Source organism: Trachypithecus francoisi, unplaced genomic scaffold (assembly GCF_009764315.1).
Source record: "Trachypithecus francoisi isolate TF-2019V2 unplaced genomic scaffold, Tfra_2.0 Lachesis_group8, whole genome shotgun sequence".
Lineage (NCBI taxonomy): Eukaryota > Metazoa > Chordata > Mammalia > Primates > Cercopithecidae > Trachypithecus > Trachypithecus francoisi.
Genome location: NW_022681473.1, coordinates 96,056,880 through 96,077,164, shown reverse-complemented (window position 1 = coordinate 96,077,164; position 20,285 = coordinate 96,056,880). Strand labels below are relative to the sequence as shown.

General features: G+C 34.9%; 1 protein-coding gene across 6 annotated transcripts in view; it reads right to left on the bottom strand.

The window, feature by feature from the left end:
* GRIA4 (glutamate ionotropic receptor AMPA type subunit 4) overlaps positions 1–20,285 on the bottom strand; it is a 384,842-nt gene that overhangs the window by 77,530 nt on the left and 287,027 nt on the right. For all 6 annotated transcript variants that reach the window (XM_033205053.1, XM_033205052.1, XM_033205056.1 and 3 more), the window contains exons 6-9: positions 18,578–18,631; positions 7,833–7,991; positions 2,691–2,858; positions 1,324–1,428 (exon numbers count right to left, since the gene is read on the bottom strand). In XM_033205053.1, the coding sequence (XP_033060944.1) occupies positions 1,324–1,428; positions 2,691–2,858; positions 7,833–7,991; positions 18,578–18,631 (486 nt within the window). The remainder of the gene's footprint in view (positions 1–1,323; positions 1,429–2,690; positions 2,859–7,832; positions 7,992–18,577; positions 18,632–20,285) is intronic.

The window sequence follows — 20,285 nt, the reverse complement described above, 5'->3', positions numbered from 1 at the left end:
ATGGAAATCTAGAGATGGTTTTCGTGGCAGCTCCAAACTTCTCATAGATATAGAAGCACACCCATATTGTAGTCTGAAGCAAAATGCAATTAGGAAAGCCTTTGCTATTTTCCATGTATCACCTTAACTTTAATGGTCCTGCCTTCAAGCCTTTCTTCAGGTTGTTGCCCCTTCCATTTCATCCTATCCAAACTCTAACATCCTGGCAATTTTAATCCCACCTCCTCCATGCAGCCTTCCTTTATTTGTTTTCCTCCAGCAGGAAATCATCTCTTCCTATGTAGATCAGTAAGGGAGAAAATACTAAGAGTTAAATATGTTTTCTCACTTACAGGCTTTGGATAAGATAACTCATTGGGCCATAATTTTGTCATTTGAAATAAAGAGAAATAATACTACTCAAATTATAGGTTTGTCATGAGGATGGAATCATGCAAAGCACCAAGTCCAGTGCTTAGGGCACAGCAGGCATTTCATAAATTGCAGTTATCATTATTACATACAAGCATAAAAATATATTTTGGAAATTTTTTTAAACAGCCAAATACAGCTTTTATATAAGGTTAACTTGAGTGTCTGTTTCCCTGAACATCCTAGTTCCTAGATAACAGGAATGTTAAAAATTACATGAATTAGCTACAAAACACTTATAACCAATTACTGTGGTGGGGCTGTATGGTTGCACTGTATAAAGTACCTCTTGAATGCTGGGAACACTGCTGCTATACCTACTCACATCTTACCACTAGCAGAATTATCTTCCCAAATCCAGGAACCTAGCACCAACACCTTCCTGAACAACTTAGATGTTTCTCTCCCTCTCAGCCTAACAATAATCTTACCATCCATCTTCTTTCTCTTTTGCTCATTGAAATTTATCTAGTTGATTACTTCAAGAACACCCAGCCTATTCTAAATATGTTCACCCGTTAGAAGTAATTTTTTGGTACTTGCTCTAATAATTTCATAAATGACTACCTTGAGGTGCTTATGTCTCTTTACTGCTTCATGTTCTGTTCTGCAGAGCCAATTTTGTTTTGTGGGATTCCTTTTGTTAACCCCACCCAAAATATTGCATCCATTTTGGATAAGGGATATAAACAGTGTATAAATTAGTTTGTTTCAGCTTGGGCACACTACTAAATATCAATTATATGACACACACATTTATCTCAGCATTGATTATAAAGACAGTACTAAAGTAGTTGTAAGTACTCACAAAAAAGGGAAGTGTCCAGCCATCTTTCTTCTGTATGCCTTTAAAATGTTACATACAAACTAGGTAGACAGAGAATTCTGTTTTTCAGTTTGATTGTGGCTCACCTTTCTAGGTCCTGTGCTTTTCAGCTCAAACACATCCATTGTATAATTGACTCTACGTCCATAGTGGTCGAACTGAACATTCCCTGTCAGCCCTTGAATTCGAACCTAAGTGAAAAAGAAAACCACACGTGTTCACTTGCAATTTCACTTATAGGAATTTCAACTTCATCTGCTGGGCTTACAACTACTTAACAAAGTGGAACTATAAACTATAACCAACTAACTGAAATGCCATTAGGTATTTGAGCTATTGGGGTAGAATCTGAAAGAGGAATATCAAAGGGATATATAAGCAATTTTGCTATACTCCTGGAAGAAGAATATGTTTTATTTGTTTTTAATATTATAAAGTTTCCATTTTTACTAGAAGAATCCTCCGTCAATTATAAAGTATTTTTATAGGAATGACAATTTTTTTATGGTTACTTTTCAGTTTTATTTGTATACCTACAAAATGGATTAAATAACCCTGATACGTATGCCAGATCATATTCTCACCTTGCTAATATTAAAATTAAGATATAAGAAGCAAAAACATATAAGGAAATTTTTGAAAATATTGAAATATATTTTATTCCAAATTTCCTTTTAATTTGCTTTTACCTATGTTTTGAACCCATGACATTTCAGAACATTTAAAATGTAACATTAAATATGTATATATTACCTTAATTATTTGAACAAATAGTGTTGGTATAATTATAAAAGACTGAAATAAACTGACTACTTAATCCAAAGTTACAAAGCAATTTGAAGATCTCCAGAGGTAGTCATTATTTCTGGTTCTGGAATGTCCCGGGACCCAGGTGGGCTTATACTTCCTGAACCCCTTGTGGTTCAGGAAGTGGCTTATACTTCCTGAACCCTAGCTAACCTTGTGGTTAGCTAGGCCCATGCGACTCTTTCTGACATGTGAGTTGTAAATAGGCAGGACAGGTGATATTATTAAGCCACAGAATTTAATTGCCAATTTGAAATCTGCCCCCAACTATCCATTTCCCTTTGCAGAATTCAAGATGGTAACTGCTCTGCCAGTCTATGTCCTTGAGTGACTACAATTAGCCAAGTGCCCCTGCTAATCTAGCATATGTCTGAGTAAGCAAAGCTCCTTTGTTGTTTTAAGTCACTGCGATTTGGGGTATTACAGAAACATAAGCTAGCTTATGCTGACTATGCATCCACACAAAATGTAAACAGCAAAATTCTACCTTGTATTTTATCTAGAAATGTCCCAAAAATGATGGCTTGATATATTTGAGTAGCAATTGTAATACGTATTTGTGCTTGGATAAATTAGTCTGTTTTTTGAACATTCAACCAAAAGAAGACCATGAAATGAACTGAACTTAAATAAAATTGTGAGTTACCTGTTTGAGTGTCCTCTCCATGTCAATTCCCTGGCCCCATGGAGCAGCGGGATTTGCCAGACAATCCCCAGCATTTCCTCTCCTTGAGATATCAATTTTCTGCCTCCTAAGACTTCGGAAAGTTTCAGCCATCACAAGGACTCCATCATAAGTCAGAGCAGAGGTGTACTAATCAAATGAAAATGAATATAATGGTAAATGTTAAAATCTTATCGAGTGCTAGAAATGGTCTGGGGTCTTTGTAAGTTTATGACATAAAGCACCATTCTATCTGAAGGATGGTTAAATTACTGATAATTAATTGACTCTAGCTTCAGAAATTTCTATTCTTGCTTTAATATAAAGCCTGTATACCAAATCTTATCATCCTGACTTAAAAAGGAGAAAAACCATTCTGAAAAATAAAAATTCTAATAAAACAGTTTTCCATCAGTTGGTAGAAGAAAGACCCTTAGGCAAGGTCTTTCTGTTGTGTCCTAGTACAAATAGCTAACGTATCAAAGGCTAATGCAGCTTTGTAATCTGCCTTGTAGTCAGTTTCTGTGCTTGAGCCCCAGGAGGGCTGGGCCTCTTAATCTTTTCCTCCTCTGAAATGCCTAGCAAGGTTCCCTGAGATTTAATATAAGTTCATGGACTTGAAGTATATATCTTTGTTCAGTCTCCCAGAAGAATGAGTGGAACTGTTTATTGTTATTCAGAAATATGATGCCAGAAATAACATCTACTTATTCAACAAATGTGTATGCATCAGTGACTGTGCTAAATAGGAATGGATATTGCCACACTACACCCAATGAAGGTGCATAGGAAGGCAAAGTCATTTTGTTAAGTTTTCGATATAACCTAGGATCAAAGTAGAGATGTGAAGGATAGACCATCTGCTTCTGTCTGAGAAAAGAGTGAGCTCCCCTCCACCTCTGAGAAAAGATTATTAAGGTTAGGAGAAAAAGTGAGGAAAGGTTGTGATAAAAATGTAATTTTCTAAATATAAAAATAAATCAACATGGGATTGATTGCTTTTGGCAGACATTTATTAGAAAATTCCTGAACACATGGAAATGGGGCACAATTATCTGGAAGCATGACAGATCTACTTATTCAGCAAATGTGTATGTACTAGTCACTGTGCTAAATAGTATCAACTGCTAACTACTTATCATGACAAAGACTACATTGTCTCCTTTAGAAATTCCATATGGTCAGTTCCTTATAATTAATACCTTATATGCCTGTATGAGCAGTAGGTTTGTGCTGTGGGAAGTGAAGGATGATCTCCTTGATTTTGTGCTTTCAAATGAAGAAAAATCATTTGAAATTCCATTTGTATAAAGTAAACTTAGAGCCAGGCATGGTGGCTCGCACCTGTAATCCTAGCAGTTTGGGAAGTTGAAGTGGGTGGATCACTTGAGTCTAGGAGTTCGAGAGCAGCCTGGGCAACATGGGCAAACTCCATCCCTACAGAAACCGCAAAACATTAGCCGGGTGTGGTTGTTTGCACCTATAGTCCCAGCTACTTGGGAGGCTGAGGTGGGAGGAGGATTCCTTGTGCCTAGGAGGTCAAGGCTACAGTGAGCTATGATCACGCCACTGCACTCCAGCCAGAGTGACAGAGAAAGACCCTGTCTCAGAAAAAAAAAAAGAAAGTAAACTTAGGCAACATGGATGTGAGACACAGCAGCCACCATTACAGGGAAGAGAAAAACTAAAACATGGATAAAATAAGGAGCATTAATTCTAACAAAGAACTGTTCAATAGTATAGGATATAACTCTTGTATTAGAAGTATTTAAAAGAACCATGTAAATGTCCTATATATTCCTCTAGGACTTGACAAAACAAGCTTCTGGAGAGACATGCCCTTCACAATTATTGGGATGGGGTAGCTGAGGAAAATTAAGGTGTTCAAGCAAGGTGCTACACCAAAAATGAATGTGCCTCCTCCCTTGCCTAACCCAACACATCTTTGAATAGAGAAAGTCATCAAATCATCTTTTTTTGTTAAGACAAGAAAATAAAAATGAGAAATAAAATGAATCTTGCTTAAGTCGCAAAGGGCAAGAGAAAAGTGCAATGCTAGTACTTGAGGACCAAAGGAGGAAAAAAGAAAAATATTGTTGCTTTTTTTTAGGAAGAAAGAAGCTAAGAAGAGATGGCACCAAAAGCAAATGCACTTGCTGTGTTTTAAAAAGTGCATTCATTTTTATGAAATATGTGAACCAGAAAAAAGAGCAGGTATCACACAGAGTGGTGCAGAGCAAAGGAGACATTCAGCCAGAGCGGCAAAGACCTGGGATTTGACAGGTCATAGAGCTGGTAGATGGAAAGAAGCAGTAGTTTAAATCAGTTTTACTTTTTCAAAGGATGTAATTCTTTTCTATGTGTCTTACTGTACTACAATCCAGGGAACCACAGTTACGGGCAGACAACTTCTAGGTGGCACCTAGAAATTCTTACTAATCATTTCATTTTTAGGCAGGGTAAATAGTGCCCTATAGTTATTTACTGCTCTGATAAGTGATTAGAATGATGAAATGATTTCATTTACTAAGATTTATAGATAACAAGACAGAATTGGGCAGAATCATGGTGCAGTAGAATAAGTATGGGATTAGAGAAGAAAGAACTGGGATGAATTTTAATTCTGTGACTCATAGGTTTATGGGAATGTGAAGCACATTTTCTTGGCTATGGAGTATAAAACAGAGCAAAATGAAATGAAACAAGATAATAGTGACTCTCTATTATGGTTATTATGAGGATGAAATTTCATATCATATCTGAGAGCTCTTTGAAAAATGTACCAGACTATAGCTAGGAATCATGAAGACTACAAAGATGAGTATTTGATGGTTACTGCCCCAGAGAGTTTATAGGAGTGAAACAGTGAGTGTGCAAATAATTATATTAAATCCCTGATGAGAATTGCTCAATCAAATACTATGGAGAGTACAGGCGGGAGGGAATCACATTTACAAAAAAAAAAAAAAAAAAAAAAGAAAAGATTTCATAGGGAAAGTGGAATTTGAGATAAAGCCTTGGAAGGTGGTTAGATTTTGACAGGTAGACATGGTGGTGGAGGACTTTTGAGGTAAAAGCATGTGCACAGGGAATGATAAAGGGTGGGCAAATGCAGGGCAGCTCACATTGGCTGGAGCAACAGAAAGCGGATAGAGGGTCATGCAACTGTAAAGGCTTGATTGGCCTATAGAATGGAAGACCTTGATTCCAGGAGATTTTTTTAAAGCAGGGAAGTGACACGATCAGAAGTCATGCTTTTAATCTTGGTTGAAAAATTAAACACTTCAGAGTACACTTCAATTATAATCAATCCTCATTATTTGTGGTTTCTAAATTTTCAAATTTTCCTCCTTGCTAATATTTATTTGTGATTCTTAAATCGATACTTATGACACTTTTGTGGTTATTTGTGGAACTATATAGAGTGGTGAAAAATTTGAGTAACTAACACACAAGGTCCCAGCTGTGGCTGAACAAGGAAACACTGTTTCCTTGTTTCTGCTCTCATACTGTAAACAAGTGTCCTTTTTGTGTTCTATTTAGAGCCATGTTTTCTGCAGTTTTGTGCTTTTTGCTGATGATTTCACTGTTTAATATGGACCAAAAGCATAGTGTTGACGTGCTGTTTAGTGTTCCCAAGTGCAAGGAGGCTGTGATGTGCCTTATGGAGAAAATGTGCATGTTAAATAAGCTTCATTTGGGCATCAGCCACGGTGCTGTTGGCCAGGAGTTCAATGTCCACGTACTACCAACAATACATTAAATAAGGTTTCTTTAAACAGAAACACCCATAAAACAAGGTTATGTACTGAATAGTTGACAAGAAGTTTGTAACCAGAGGCTAGCAGAACTTAACCCTATATTACCCCTGGGAGCAATAGTTCTATATTTACTTATCAGTATTTAAAGAGACTTTATAGAACATAACTACTGTGAATAATGAGAACTAATTGTACTGCATTTACTTATTAAATGGCTACTGAATGCCTAGCATCATGCCAAGAGTTGTGACTGATGAGACGATTATATAACAGAGAGGCCAAAGCTATAGCATAGACAAGTCTAGTTGGATATAATCCAATAGGAGACATTAAAATAATTATATCCTGTGTATTCCATGAATCTGGTCCCTGACTCAAGGACTGCCAACTAACATATCCATTTAATAATTTGCATGTATTTATCTGTCAAATCAAAGGATTGGACAACCGTGCTTGACACACAGTGGACATCCATTTAATGTTCTGTTTTGAAATTCTGTTATTTTATAAGGCAGTGAAGATGGTATGCCGAGCTGGCAAAATTCCAGTATTTCTGAGAAGAAATTGACATAGTCACGATGAAATATTATAATTAGAAAATAGAAGCAGAGCTGAGACCCTTTAGCCTTAGATCGTGTTTTTCCTAGGCTTGAATTTCCAAATTACATATAAAACTTTTTACTGGAATACACTGTTAGTAATAGATTAACAAATGATGATGATGGTGCCTTATTCAGTAGGGGCTCAAACCACTAAGTTGGAGTTTAAGAAACATTATGCCATAATTTAACATGAGGTCTAAGAAAGTCATCTATCTGTTTAGTTTGATCAAATATGCTTATGATCAGAAATTTACCAGCCTTTTCTGAGCAAATATTAATAGCATACTTTCACAATATCAGTCAGAAAACAATGAAAACAACCAGATTTTTCACTGTTAATTTGAAAGAGAACTTTTGCAGAAGTTTGTATATTTTACATTTCTGCTAATTTCCTAATTTGCCTACTCATTGCAAATCACTTCATGAAGATTTCTGTGTGGAAGAAAAGTTACGGATGTTCTTTCACATTTGAAGTATTTAGTTAACAATTAAAAAATATATATAATTCTGCAAAGAAATTCATATGTATAGTACTGTAATAATAATAGTAAACTGCTTGAGCTAATGTCTAGCAACTCTACTCTTAAATACAGAAATTTAGAAATTATTAAGTGCATGTGCAAGGCAGTTATAAAGACAAAATGCTTTTTTCCCATGCCATACTATGTTTGGCAAAATGTTAATGGAAAAACTGTATAATAAACTTTCCATCTTAAATTTTGAAACTGTCAGTAATACAGTAGATAAAAATAAACAAATACCTTTGGAGGAGTCTCAGATCCTGGATACTCTCTCTGATCTAGTTTCTTCCAGCGATCCATTAGTTTGATTACCATAGGTGTATTAAAATCTACCAACTGGAATCCAGTAACATTGGCTCCACCATGTATAAACCTCTCAAGAGAAATATCCTTGAATCCCTATAAAAATTGATACAAAGATTGTTAAATTTAGTTTATTGTACATGGCAGCTCTTCAATAGTAACATAAATTAATGGCCTATACAGATTAAAAGATTTTAAATAAAGCAATGGCTAAAAATGTGGAAAATGATAAAGAAGATGTGGAAAATCTAACTGTATCTATTTAGCTGTTAAATTCTGTAATTCAAAATCCAATAAATGGGCCGGGCGCAGTGGCTCAAGCCTGTAATCCCAGCACTTTGGGAGGCCGAGACAGGCGGATCACAAGGTCAGGAGATCGAGACCATCCTGGCGAACACAGTGAAACCCCATCTCTACTAAAAATACAAAAAACTAGCCGGGCGAGGTGGCGGGCACCTGTAGTCCCAGCTACTTGGGAGGCTGAGGCAGGAGAATGGCGGGAACCCAGGAGGGGGAGCTTGCAGTGAGCTGAGATCCAGCCACTGCACTCCAGCCTGGGTGACACAGCAAGACTCCGCCTCAAAAAAAAAAAAAAAATCCAATAAATGAGACCAAGATATGTTTTTATTTTCAGTCCAAATCAAGTATTTCTTGAATGCCTCTGATTGCCTTTTATGAAGTATAAAGGGGGATACAGGAGATAAATATGATTGCATCAAAAAATCTCCTGTTTCTCACTAACTCATTCTATGAAATTAGTATCATACTGATACCAACATTTGGCAAGGACACAACAAAAACGAAAACTACAAGCCAGCATCCCTTATGAACACAGACATAAAAATCCTCAACAAAATACTGCACACCAAATCCAGCAGCACTTCAAAAAGATAACTCACTGTGATCAAGTAGGTTTTATTCCAGGGATGCAAGGATGGTTTAACATATGCAAAGCAGTAAATGTGATTCACCAAATAAACAGAATTAAAAACAAAAACCATACGATCCTCCCAACAGATACATAAAAAAGCATTTGATAAAATGCAACACACCTTCATGATAAAAATCCTCAAAAAACTAGGCATCAAAAGAACATATCTCAAAATAATTAAAACCATCTATGACAAACTCACAGCAAATATCATACTGACTGGGCAAAAGCTTGAAGCATTATTCCTAATAACTGAAACAAGACAAGGATGTCCACTCTCACAACTTGTATTTAACATAGTACTTCCAATCTTAGACAGAACAATCAGGAAAGAGAAAAAAAGGCATTCAAATAGGAAAAAGAGGAAGTCAAATTATCTCTATTCACTAATGACATCATCCTATACCTAGAAAATACTAAAGACTCCTCCAGAAGACTACCATGTCTGATAAACAACTGCAGTAAAGTTTCAAGATACAAAATTAATGCCCCCACATCAGTTGCATTTCTATAGCCAATAACACTGAAGCTGAGAACCAAATCAAGAACTCAATCTTATTTAAAATTGCCACACACACACACACATGCGTGCACACACAATATCCAGGAATGCATTTAACCAAGAAGGTTAGAGACCTCTATAAGGAAAACTACCAAACACTGATGAAATAAATAATAGATGACATATAAAAATGGAAAAAAATCCCATGCTCATGGATAGGAAGAATAAATGTCATTAAAATGATTACATTGCCCAAAATAATCTACAGATTCAATGCAATTCCTATCAAATTTCCAACATTATTTCTTGCAGACCTAGAAAGAACAATTCTAATATTCATATGGAACTAATAAAAAGCTTGAATAGCCAAAGCCATCTTAAGCAAAAAGAACAAAGCCAGAGGCATCACACTATCTGACTTAAGACTATACTATAAGGCTATAGTAACCATAACAGCATGGTTTTTGTACAAAAATAGACACATAGATCAATGGAACATAATAATGAAACCAGAAATAAAGTCACATACCTACAACCAACTGATCTTTGACAATGTTAAGAAAAATAAACAAGGGGAAAGGATGCTCTATTCAATAAATAATGTTGGGGAAACTCACTGGCCCTATGCAGAAGACTGGACTCCTACTTTTCACCATATACAAAAATTAAGATAGATTAAAGACGACATAAGATGTGAAAATACAAAAATCCTACAAGAAAACCTGGGAAAAACTCTTCTGGATATTGGCCTAGACAAATAATTTGTGACTAAAGCAAATGAAACAAAAACAAAAATAGACTAATGGGAACTAATTAAACTAAAGAGCTTCTGCATAGCAAAAGAAACAATCAACAGAGTAAATAGCCAACCTACAGAATGAAAGAAAATATTTGCAAACTATGCATCTGACAAAGTACTAATACCCAGAATCTATAAGGAACTTAAATCAACAAATAAAACCAAATAACCCCATTTAAAAAAGAGCAAAGGGCATGAACAGATACTTCCCAAAAGACAACATACAAATAGCCAGCAAACGTGAACAAATGCTCAACATCACTAATCATCAGAGAAAAAATTAAAACCACAATGAAATGCCATCTCACACCAGTCAGAATGGCTATTATTTAAAACAAAAAATAACAGATGCTGGTGAGGATGCGGAGAAAAGGGAAAACATACAAACTGCAACTGTTGGTGAGAATTTGAATTAGTCCAACCCCTATGGAAAACAGGATGGAGATTTCTCAAAGAACTAAAAATAGAGTGAACATTGAGCTAGCAATCCCACCACTAGGTATATACCCAAGGGGAAATAAATCATTTTGTCAAAAAGACACCAGCACTCATATGTTTATTGCAGCAGTATTCACAATAGCAAAGTCATGGAATCAGTCTAAGTGCCCTGAGAAATGGTAGTCCAAGGGACAAAAGCAAGATAGGCCATTCATGGACTTCTGTGTGGCAGGAAAAAAGATGGTGCCCACCAGATGGAGCGAAGAAGCGGGGAGGTAAGGATGCTATCCTTTCTTGCCTAGAGGTAGTTATCAAGGATTCAAAAATTCTGGACAATTATTTATTTATTTATTTATTTATTTATTTATTTATTTTCTCTCTCTCTCTCTCCCTCCCTCCCTCCTTCCATCTCATCTACCATATCTATTGTCTACACATTTTCTATTATTTATCTGGTATGTATGTATGTATCTATGTCTGTCCATTATCTATCATCTATCTATTATCCATCACTTGTCTACCAATTATCTGTCATTTATCTATCTTCCATCTATATATCTACCCATTTATCATCTTTATTTTGTACCTGACTCCCTTTTATTGCCACTATTTTAGGTACTTTATAAAAATCCACACACAATGCAAAGTGTAAAACAGACAATAGCAAGAAGAGAGCAAAAAGCATATTAAGGAAGTGAATTAATAAAGCCATAGGTATTAGCTCAGAGAAAAGTAAATCTCACACACACACACACACACACACACACACACATGCATGAGCTTGTAGCTTTTGTAATCGCTTTCTTTTTGTTTTCTCTTAGTATTTAGTAAAGGTTCTTTTGAAAATATGAATATGCTTCAATTTGCTGAGAGAATGAAGGGATCCATTTTTTGGTGGGAATAAAATGTGTAGCAATAATCCTGCAGTTAGAGTAAGAAGTAATGAGGACTTGGAATTGCTTGTCCTTCTGAATGCACCTTGGCTATGGTTTTGGAGTCTTCAGATTGTTTCTTTCCTTTCCTCTTCCCTCCCTCCCTTCCTCCTCCTTCTCCTCCTCCTTTTTCTTTTATAATGAAGTAGATTGTCTTCCCAACCAACATATATGCATTGCTGTTTGGCTATCTAAGAAAAAATATATCAGTCTACTGGCAACTGAGCAAAATTGCTGTCAAAGAGGCCCAGGTATATGAGCTAACAGCTATTATATGCTGAGCTTATTATATGCCAGGTATTGTGCTAAGGACATTACACAGATTATTGATCGAGTTTAGTTTTCATAACAAGGTTATGAGATAGATCCTATTATTAGCCTTATCCTATAGATATGAAAACAGGCTCGGGGGGTGAAGGAAAACTGTTCAAAGCCATCCAGCAAATGTACGCTTGAGCTAAGATTTCAGCCATAGAAACCACCTCTTGAGTTTGTCTTTTTCACCTTATACTCCTGCATATTCTTACACAGAGGTGTTTTAAATTTTATTAATTATCATAGTATCTATAGGAAAGGCAGTGTGATACTGTACCCCCTGGAAAAGCCCACACTTTGAATTCCACTTCCGTTACTTTCTAACCTTATACCTTCCACATTCAAAATGAGAATGTGAATGCTACGGTATCCAGCACATCTGGTTTGAATTCAGTAGATGATCACTATTATCAATTAAGTCACTCAACAAATATTTATTTCATGCCTATTATATGCCTGCTAATTTGACAGTTCATCAGTTACATTCTCATTTTGTTGATAAAGAAACTAGACACCAGAAAGTAAGCCTATGTTTCTGAAATGGGAAAAACACTGTCCATCAATCTCCAGCTAGTAAAATGTCAGTTGAACATTTGTTTGCTTCTATCAGAGTATAGGGCAGACCCACAAGCAGGCAAATGATTCCAGTGTTTTCTAAAAGCCACAGTAATTCAACCATTGCATTAGCTGCTAATTGACGACATTATTATTTTCTTTCAACCATGGCTGAAATAGAAGGTCTGCCAAACCTTCTTTCATAGCGTTATCCACAGCTGCAGGATAAAGAGGCAAAGCTGAAGCCTTCAGAAAAATCATCTGATGTAAAGTCTGGCTGATAAATAATAGTTCACATTTCTCAGAGTCCATCCTGTTCTTATGCTGAAGGTAAAGGAAAAAATTGCCATGTCTGATTATAAACCCCTTTCAGTTATGCTTTGAATGAATGGTGGGTGACTCAGTTAATTTCAGCTATGTCTGTTTTGTGTACAGGCAATATTTTTCCTTTCATATATTTTCTTGCAATTTCATATAGGAAATTGATAGGATCTAGACTGCGAAGCAGTTTTCTCAGAAACATTTATTTTAGTGGCCATTTTGATTTCAGTTTTTATCCGAAGGATATAGTGGAACTGAGAGTTCCTGGGCAACATTGTAATAAAATTATTCACTCTATAGTCAGGAGGAAATCAGTAGTTAAGTGACTAAGTAAATAATGTCCCTGAGGGCAGGGGGAGATCAAGGGAAAGGCTTTCTACTTGTTAAAATGGGCTACTACTTTGCTTGGATTTCACAATGGTTAATTACCCCTCTCTAGAGTAACATCCACCTTGGTTTTTCTTTAATTTCTATTTGTAGTTCATACATCTTTTGGGGGAAAATAAAATGTTTAAAATTATAGGTATCAGATATCCTGATGACTATGTAAATTTACAAGTCTATCATCTTATCACTGTTTAATAAATGCTCAATCTTTAAGTTTTACTTAATTTAGGTAACATTTCTGATGTATTTTGCATTTCAGGTTCATAGGTTGACTAAATCATATGAGATAGCTGCGGTGCAATTAATGGAAGGAACGTCAAATAGAATGGGGGAAATTGCTCCCTTACCATGTTGTAAAAATTGGTTAGTTAAGAAATTGACTTAAAGTATGTACTTTCCATGTGCATGTAGATAGATGGTAGAGTCAGACATGCTTAATGCAGAAAAGTTAAAAAACGGGAAGCACAAAAGTAAGACAATGTCGCCAAGTTGATGGAATCTTAACTAGGGTCACTGCACTTCAATAAAAACATGCTAGACTGCAAATTTTGGGAAGCATGTCTACTCTCCATTCTGAAACTAACCAAACACCTAAATGTAAACAAGTCACTTTGCTTTCTGTATCCTAATGTTTAATTTCCTTTATGTTCTGAATGAGGCGTGAATGGTGTATGTGTGTGAGATGGTGGAGGATAGGTAAGAAACAGGTTCAGTTCATCTTTGATTATATATATCCAGAACATTTTGTAATTTTATATCTTTTTAATGATTGAGCCAGGTGTTCTCCTAGATGTAAATTAAATAATACTTTATAAAATAAAAAAATCTAAATGAGAACAAGATTCTAAGAATTTGTCTTGCAGATGGGACAAATGTCAATTGGTGGCCATATTTAAATTATTTGACTGCTAGAGGAGTGAATATCAATACAGAGCAATGTGTTTAATGCTAGGTCCCCCTGACGGGTGCTGTGGGAGATGCTTAAATAAATGGTCACTTGGTGGCATTATTCCCTAAGTTGTTTATTTATTTGTGTATTTATTCTTTGCAATCAGACAGGCCAGAGCTTCAAACATTTCTTTGAGAATTCAGATCTATGAGATCCTGGCTAAATTACACTGAACCTCATTTTTCAATCAAAAATCTTTTTTAAGGCCAAATTAAAGCAATTATAATAACAAAAACAATTACAATAACATAAACTGGGTGCTAGAGGGTAAGCAGGAGTTCAACAGATAAAGAGTAGAGATAAGGACTCTTTCATTAGGTTAAAAAAAGAGACATTGTTCCTGCCTTCAGTGAACTTGCAGTGTGCTATTGTTTTATTTGCAGTTGTGCCATGGGATGTTGGACAGTACCTGGTACAGAGGGGGTATAAAATAATTTGATAAATGAAAAAACAAGAATAAGTTCTATACTATGAGTACACAGGTACTCAGGGTAGTCTGAGAACCCAGAGAAGAGACTATCAAAGTGGATATTTAGGGATAGCTTTCCAAAAGTGACTGTAACCACTGACAGGGATTGGATGGGGTAAACACCTGCTGATAGAGATAACAACCTAAACAAAGCTGGGAAAAGGAAAGCTGCATTAGGTGTCTGGGAATTAGTTTGATCTGAAGAAGGGATAGTTGTGGGGTGGAGTGGGAAAGACTCGGGTCAAGTAGGGACAAAATCTTAAAGGGCTTTGTGCATTAAGTTCAAGAGTGTAAATCCTTTTTCCTAAAATATGTAAGTAGAGCAGTGCTTAGGTTTTGAATGCTTACTCTGGAAGATGGTGGTAAAAACTGGGGCAATGACTCAGAGTTGGCACAATATGTCATTTGGAGAGACATTCAAACTCGGAGGAGAAGTGAGACACGTATTAGCAAGTAAGTTTGGAAAACCCATGGGGAATCAGGTCATGAAAAATATAATGTCTTTTGCTATATTTGCATCCTGAGCCCAATAAAAAATTTAAGCAAACGATATCATCATACTTGTCTTTAAAAAATAACTGGCAGCTAAATGAAAGAAGAACTAGGAAAGAGTAAGTCTAGGGACAAAGTAGGGAAGCAATTTTCTTACATGAATCTCTAAGAAACAGACTAGGATAAACCAACTGACGGATAAGGTTTTCCTGCCTCTACTTCTCTGGGAAAATTTTGGAACAGAATTTAATCTATTGTGATATAATACGCTTTCACCAGTACCTCTAGATGATGGGTTTAATAAAACATACATGCACCCACATACAAATCCCGTATAGGACATAGAAAAGAAAAAAGAATAGCAGCAATCTTTCATTTCTAACAAGTTTTACTCACACTTAATATCCAATTGTTAAATATAGTGGCAGAGATAAACACAGAGAAATTTTAAGAATCAGGGAGGGGCGTGCCCATTCAATTAGATATCAGGCATAGCTCATACTATTCAGATGATGTTAGCTCCCTGCGGACCCTCTAGGGGCATAGAATACATAAATGTATTCTCATTTTATCAGGATAGAATGATGAAGGAGATTGAATGGTTGTTAACTGAAGAAGAAAAGTTCAACTTATAATGACAAGACAATTTAAAATAATGCCAGAGAGCATTCACAACCTATTTGCATCCTTATTCACAAATATATTGCCTATTATTTTGTTTAAGTACGCGAAATCTGCTTTCTGCATTTCAGCCAAAGAGTTTAAAGACCATTAGGAAGCCAGTATTTTGGTGACATTCCTTACTTTGTTTCTTGGTTTAAAAGATTATCATTTTTAAAGAATCTAAAGAACACCTATATTTAAACTCAATTTCTCCAGAGTTAACCTTGTTTAAATAAGGGAGGTCCTTGACTTTTACAAAAATGCATGTTTGTAAATTCATGACCCAATTTCATGCATCACATATTGATGTCTGCTAAATTTCATTCTTCTCTTTTTGGTAAATATGGGTTGGACTTCATACCTTCTGCTTTTATATTCTACATTGTGACTACAGAATATTTTAAATATTCCAGAATATTTGTAACCACCCAATCACAAGTAAGAATTGTTATTGTAGACATCAGTTTTTACTAATACTGTTAAATCACCCTTGATGAGTTGGTTTACATATAACAGTTCTCTATTAATTGTAAATTGTAATTGTAAATTATCAATGAAATATTTTCTTGGTTTAATTTTTAGAATGTATATTGCTAATATATAGACATACAACAAACTGTTGTATATTCACCTTGCATTCTGCAACCCTGTGGAACTTATTAGTTCTACAAATATATTTTGATTCCTTAGTATTTTTATATATATACAATCTTCTTCCTTTTCAATCTGGATGCGTTTTATTTATTTATTTTACCTAAATATCTGTGATAGAACCTTCAATACAGTGTTCAGTAGAAGTGGTAAGAGGGCACACTATCTTGTTCCTGATTTTAGGGGAAAAATCATTCAGTCTTTCAACCTTAAGTATGATGTTGATGTCATTTTTCATTTTGATTCTGGATTGACTTCACATTTGAGAATCTTATGCACATAGCTCTCAAAAATAGCTGTTGATTGGCTCAATTAAATAAAAACTACTCTAGTGTTATAAGTAAGAGTCCTTTAGGGACAAATGAATAAGTCAATATAATCCATATTAATACACTGTATTATAATGTATGTCCATGGCAGTCACTGATCTGATCATGTATTACAAAGATATCAACCACATATAATAAAACTTGCTGATTTTTAGTGAAAGTGATGGTTCTAGTCCCTACTGCAAACAAAAATGGTTTTCTACTTCATATACTGGAACTCTAGATAACTTAAATACACTGCCATCTCCCAGGGCTGTTTATGATATCCTTTGGAGTGTTATAAATATTAATTCATTCCATCTTGTACTGATTTATTTATTTTAATTGCCAATGTCAACGACTCATTTCTGGAATGATAGTCTACATATAACACATTGATTTTTTTCCCCCTCAATTCTATTGTTTGTAAGACTAGATGACAAAACCTCCTATTTGCTATAAAAGTCATTAGAGTCTCATTGTACAATTTACTGTACTTACAGATATCTCATAATCCTAAGTTTTTTCTCTTATAGTAATTAATATCAGAATACATTTGTCTTAAATATTATATTTTTATAAAAAATAGTGAAACACTCTACTAAAACAGCCTACTAAAAGCAATGAAAAAGACAAGTCAAAATTTCTCAATATTTTCGTGATAATCCATTGAGTCGCAAGATTATACTTTATCTAAGAAGCACAATATAATAATGGTTCACAGTATATTGCTGTATTTTAATATCTCAGAGCCACAACCAAACCCAGTTCACTAAAGACTGAAAATTCCTGTCTCAAAGTGGGACAGTCCACTTGCTATATGGAAAGAATGGGTAGATCTGAATCTCTTTTGCATCCTTCAGTTTCTTTCCTATTTAAGTGCAAGATAGTCATAAAAAATAAAAAGGGCTGGACGCAGTGGCTCATGCCTGTAATCCCAGGACTTTGGGAGGCCAAGGTGGGCATATCATGAGGTCAGGAGATCGAGACCATCCTGGCTAACATGGTGAAACCCCGTCTCTACTAAAAATACAAAAAATTAGCCGGGCGTGGTGGCAGGTGTCTGTAGTCCCAGCTACTCTAGGAGGCTGAGGCCAGAGAATGGCTTGAACCTGGGAGGCGCAGCTTGCAGTGGGCTGAGATTGCGCCACTGCACTCCAGCCTGGGTGACAGAGCAAGACTGTCTCAAAAAAAAAAAAGTGTCATAAAAATGGAAAAAGGAGAAAACATCCTTAACTTCTCCAGTATAAATCACTTTGGGAATCAGGCCCTTAGGGCAAATGGTACTTTATAATAAAACAAGAGAGAATGGACCTCTCCATGTACAATCTACCTCCTACACTGCATGGTTAACAAGACGTATTCAATGAGCCTTCCAAGATATCTAAAAGGATTTCTCTCAGGCCTTTAAGAATGGGTGACAGTGCGAGACTCTGTCTCAAAAAAAAAAAAAAAAAAAAAAGAATTTCATAACAATGGATGTGCCTTGTTTGTTAGTCATTTGTATATGACATGTGAAAAGTTGACATAATTTTTAAAAATTTGCATTACTCCCATTTAAAAGATTTGCTTATATAGCCATTATATACAGTTATTCTTAAAATTAGAGAACATAGCTGTTAGTTTAGATTATTCTTGTAATATCCAAATATTGGCTATCTTCATCTACAAAGTAGCATTTATCATTTAGACAGAGAAAATTATTTAATTTGACAAGTGGTATCATAGCAAAATAACCATTATCATTTCTTTTAAAGGTCTCTTTAGCAGATACCAAGCTAATCTGCATAAAATTATATGGAATTCTACTTATGAAATTTAGTGATCATTGTAATAAAATATCATGTGTGTTATTAAAAGCTTAGTAAGTAATGTAGTCTATTTATTGAAGCATTATTTTAAGGCACAGTTAAAATAATCTTGTGTGCTTGAGCAATTCTTATGAAAAGTAGAAAATAAGAAGTTCTTACCAAGTTTGCAATGATATAATGGTAGCCTTTTACATGCTTTCCAACACTTACAATCTGTGAAGATATAAGAAAATAAGAGAAAAATCAATTTTAATTAACTGAAATATTATTTTAAAAATATTAACTCATAATTCCATGTAGAATCATGATGGGAAAGTGATAGGTTTTTTAAAAAATAAAAGTCATGTATTCTAGTTAGAAGAATTGATAAGCCATATTCAAAATAAGTGGTGAAAAGTACCACTTTTATTTAAATCACATTCTATCAACCTCGTTCAGGAAATGTTATAATCTCCTTAAAAAGAATGACAATGCTATGAACCAACATTTACATATGTTTCTCATGAGAATGCATCAACGTAGAAACTTAACATGATTTTCATCCGAAGAATTTAGATGTACTTCACTTATTGATAATTTATAAAAACGGAAGATAGGCTGCTCGGTGTCTTCATAGGGTAAGAATAATCATCTCTGAGTAGGTTGAGTAGCAAGCAAGGTTTTTCTAAGGTACAATCTATTTATAGACATCTCTGATGCCAGAAAATATTCAGTGAATTCTCACCTGTATATGAATGCAGTAGTGTTTTCTTATAATTACAAAAAGAAAAAAAAAATATCAAAAAGGTTTTCTCTCTGTTGGATTCTTTTTTTTTTCTTCTGAGAATATTTTCAGAAATGTTTAGGAAATTAGAAACTCAAACATCTTTTAAAAAGTACTAGAGATCTTTTAAAAGTTCAGTTTTATTTTTGCATTAGAGATTATAACTCTCATTCTCTGAAAAACTGAAAATTCCTTCAACAAGAGAAAATCTAATTTCAGTTACTAATGAGCAGCTTTGTAACTTCACTGGTGTCATCAATGATAACAGTGAAAGCCACAATTTTCATGTATGTTCATTGTCAAAGACAAAAATTAAATTATTTTAAGCATTTTAATATCCCATACAAGCAATTCTGTGTAATTGAGTGACTTTTGTACAAAATATAGGAAAACCCTTTTAAATCAGAATATGTGATGGACATAGAGAGTAGAAAAATGGTTATCAGAGGCTGGGAAGGGTAGTGGGGGTGGGAGGGAGGTGCAAATGGTTAATGGGCACAGAAAAAAATAGCTGGAAAGAATGAATAAGACATACTATTTTATAGCACAACAGGGTGACTATAGTCAATAATAACTTAATTATACATTTTAAAAATAACTAAAAGGGTGTAATTGGATTGTTTATAACACAAAGGATAAATGCTTGAGGGGATGGTTACCTCATTTTCCATAATGTGATTATTACTCATTGCATGCCTGTATGAAAACATCTCATGGACCCCATAAATACATACACTACTATGTACCCACACAAATAAGAAATAAAATAAAATAAAATAAAATAAATAAAATCAGAGCATATGAATTGTGCTGGAAAAGAGTTTTGTATACATGGCTATTGGTGAAATAAAATTTCTACTCATCTTATGTTTTTGTTTTGATTACATTCAAGACCTTCTTTCTGTTTTAAATGTTCTCCAGTTTCAGTACAAGTTGTTTAGATTTTTACTTTTTAATTTCTGTTCATATTGTTTAGGATTTGTTGTACTTCCTGACTATGAGGGTTGATTCCCTTTTAACCATCCTGGGAAATTCACTGCCAATATCTCTTAAAATAACCCTCCAAAGATGTTTTCTGTTTGCTTCTAATAGGTACTGCAACAT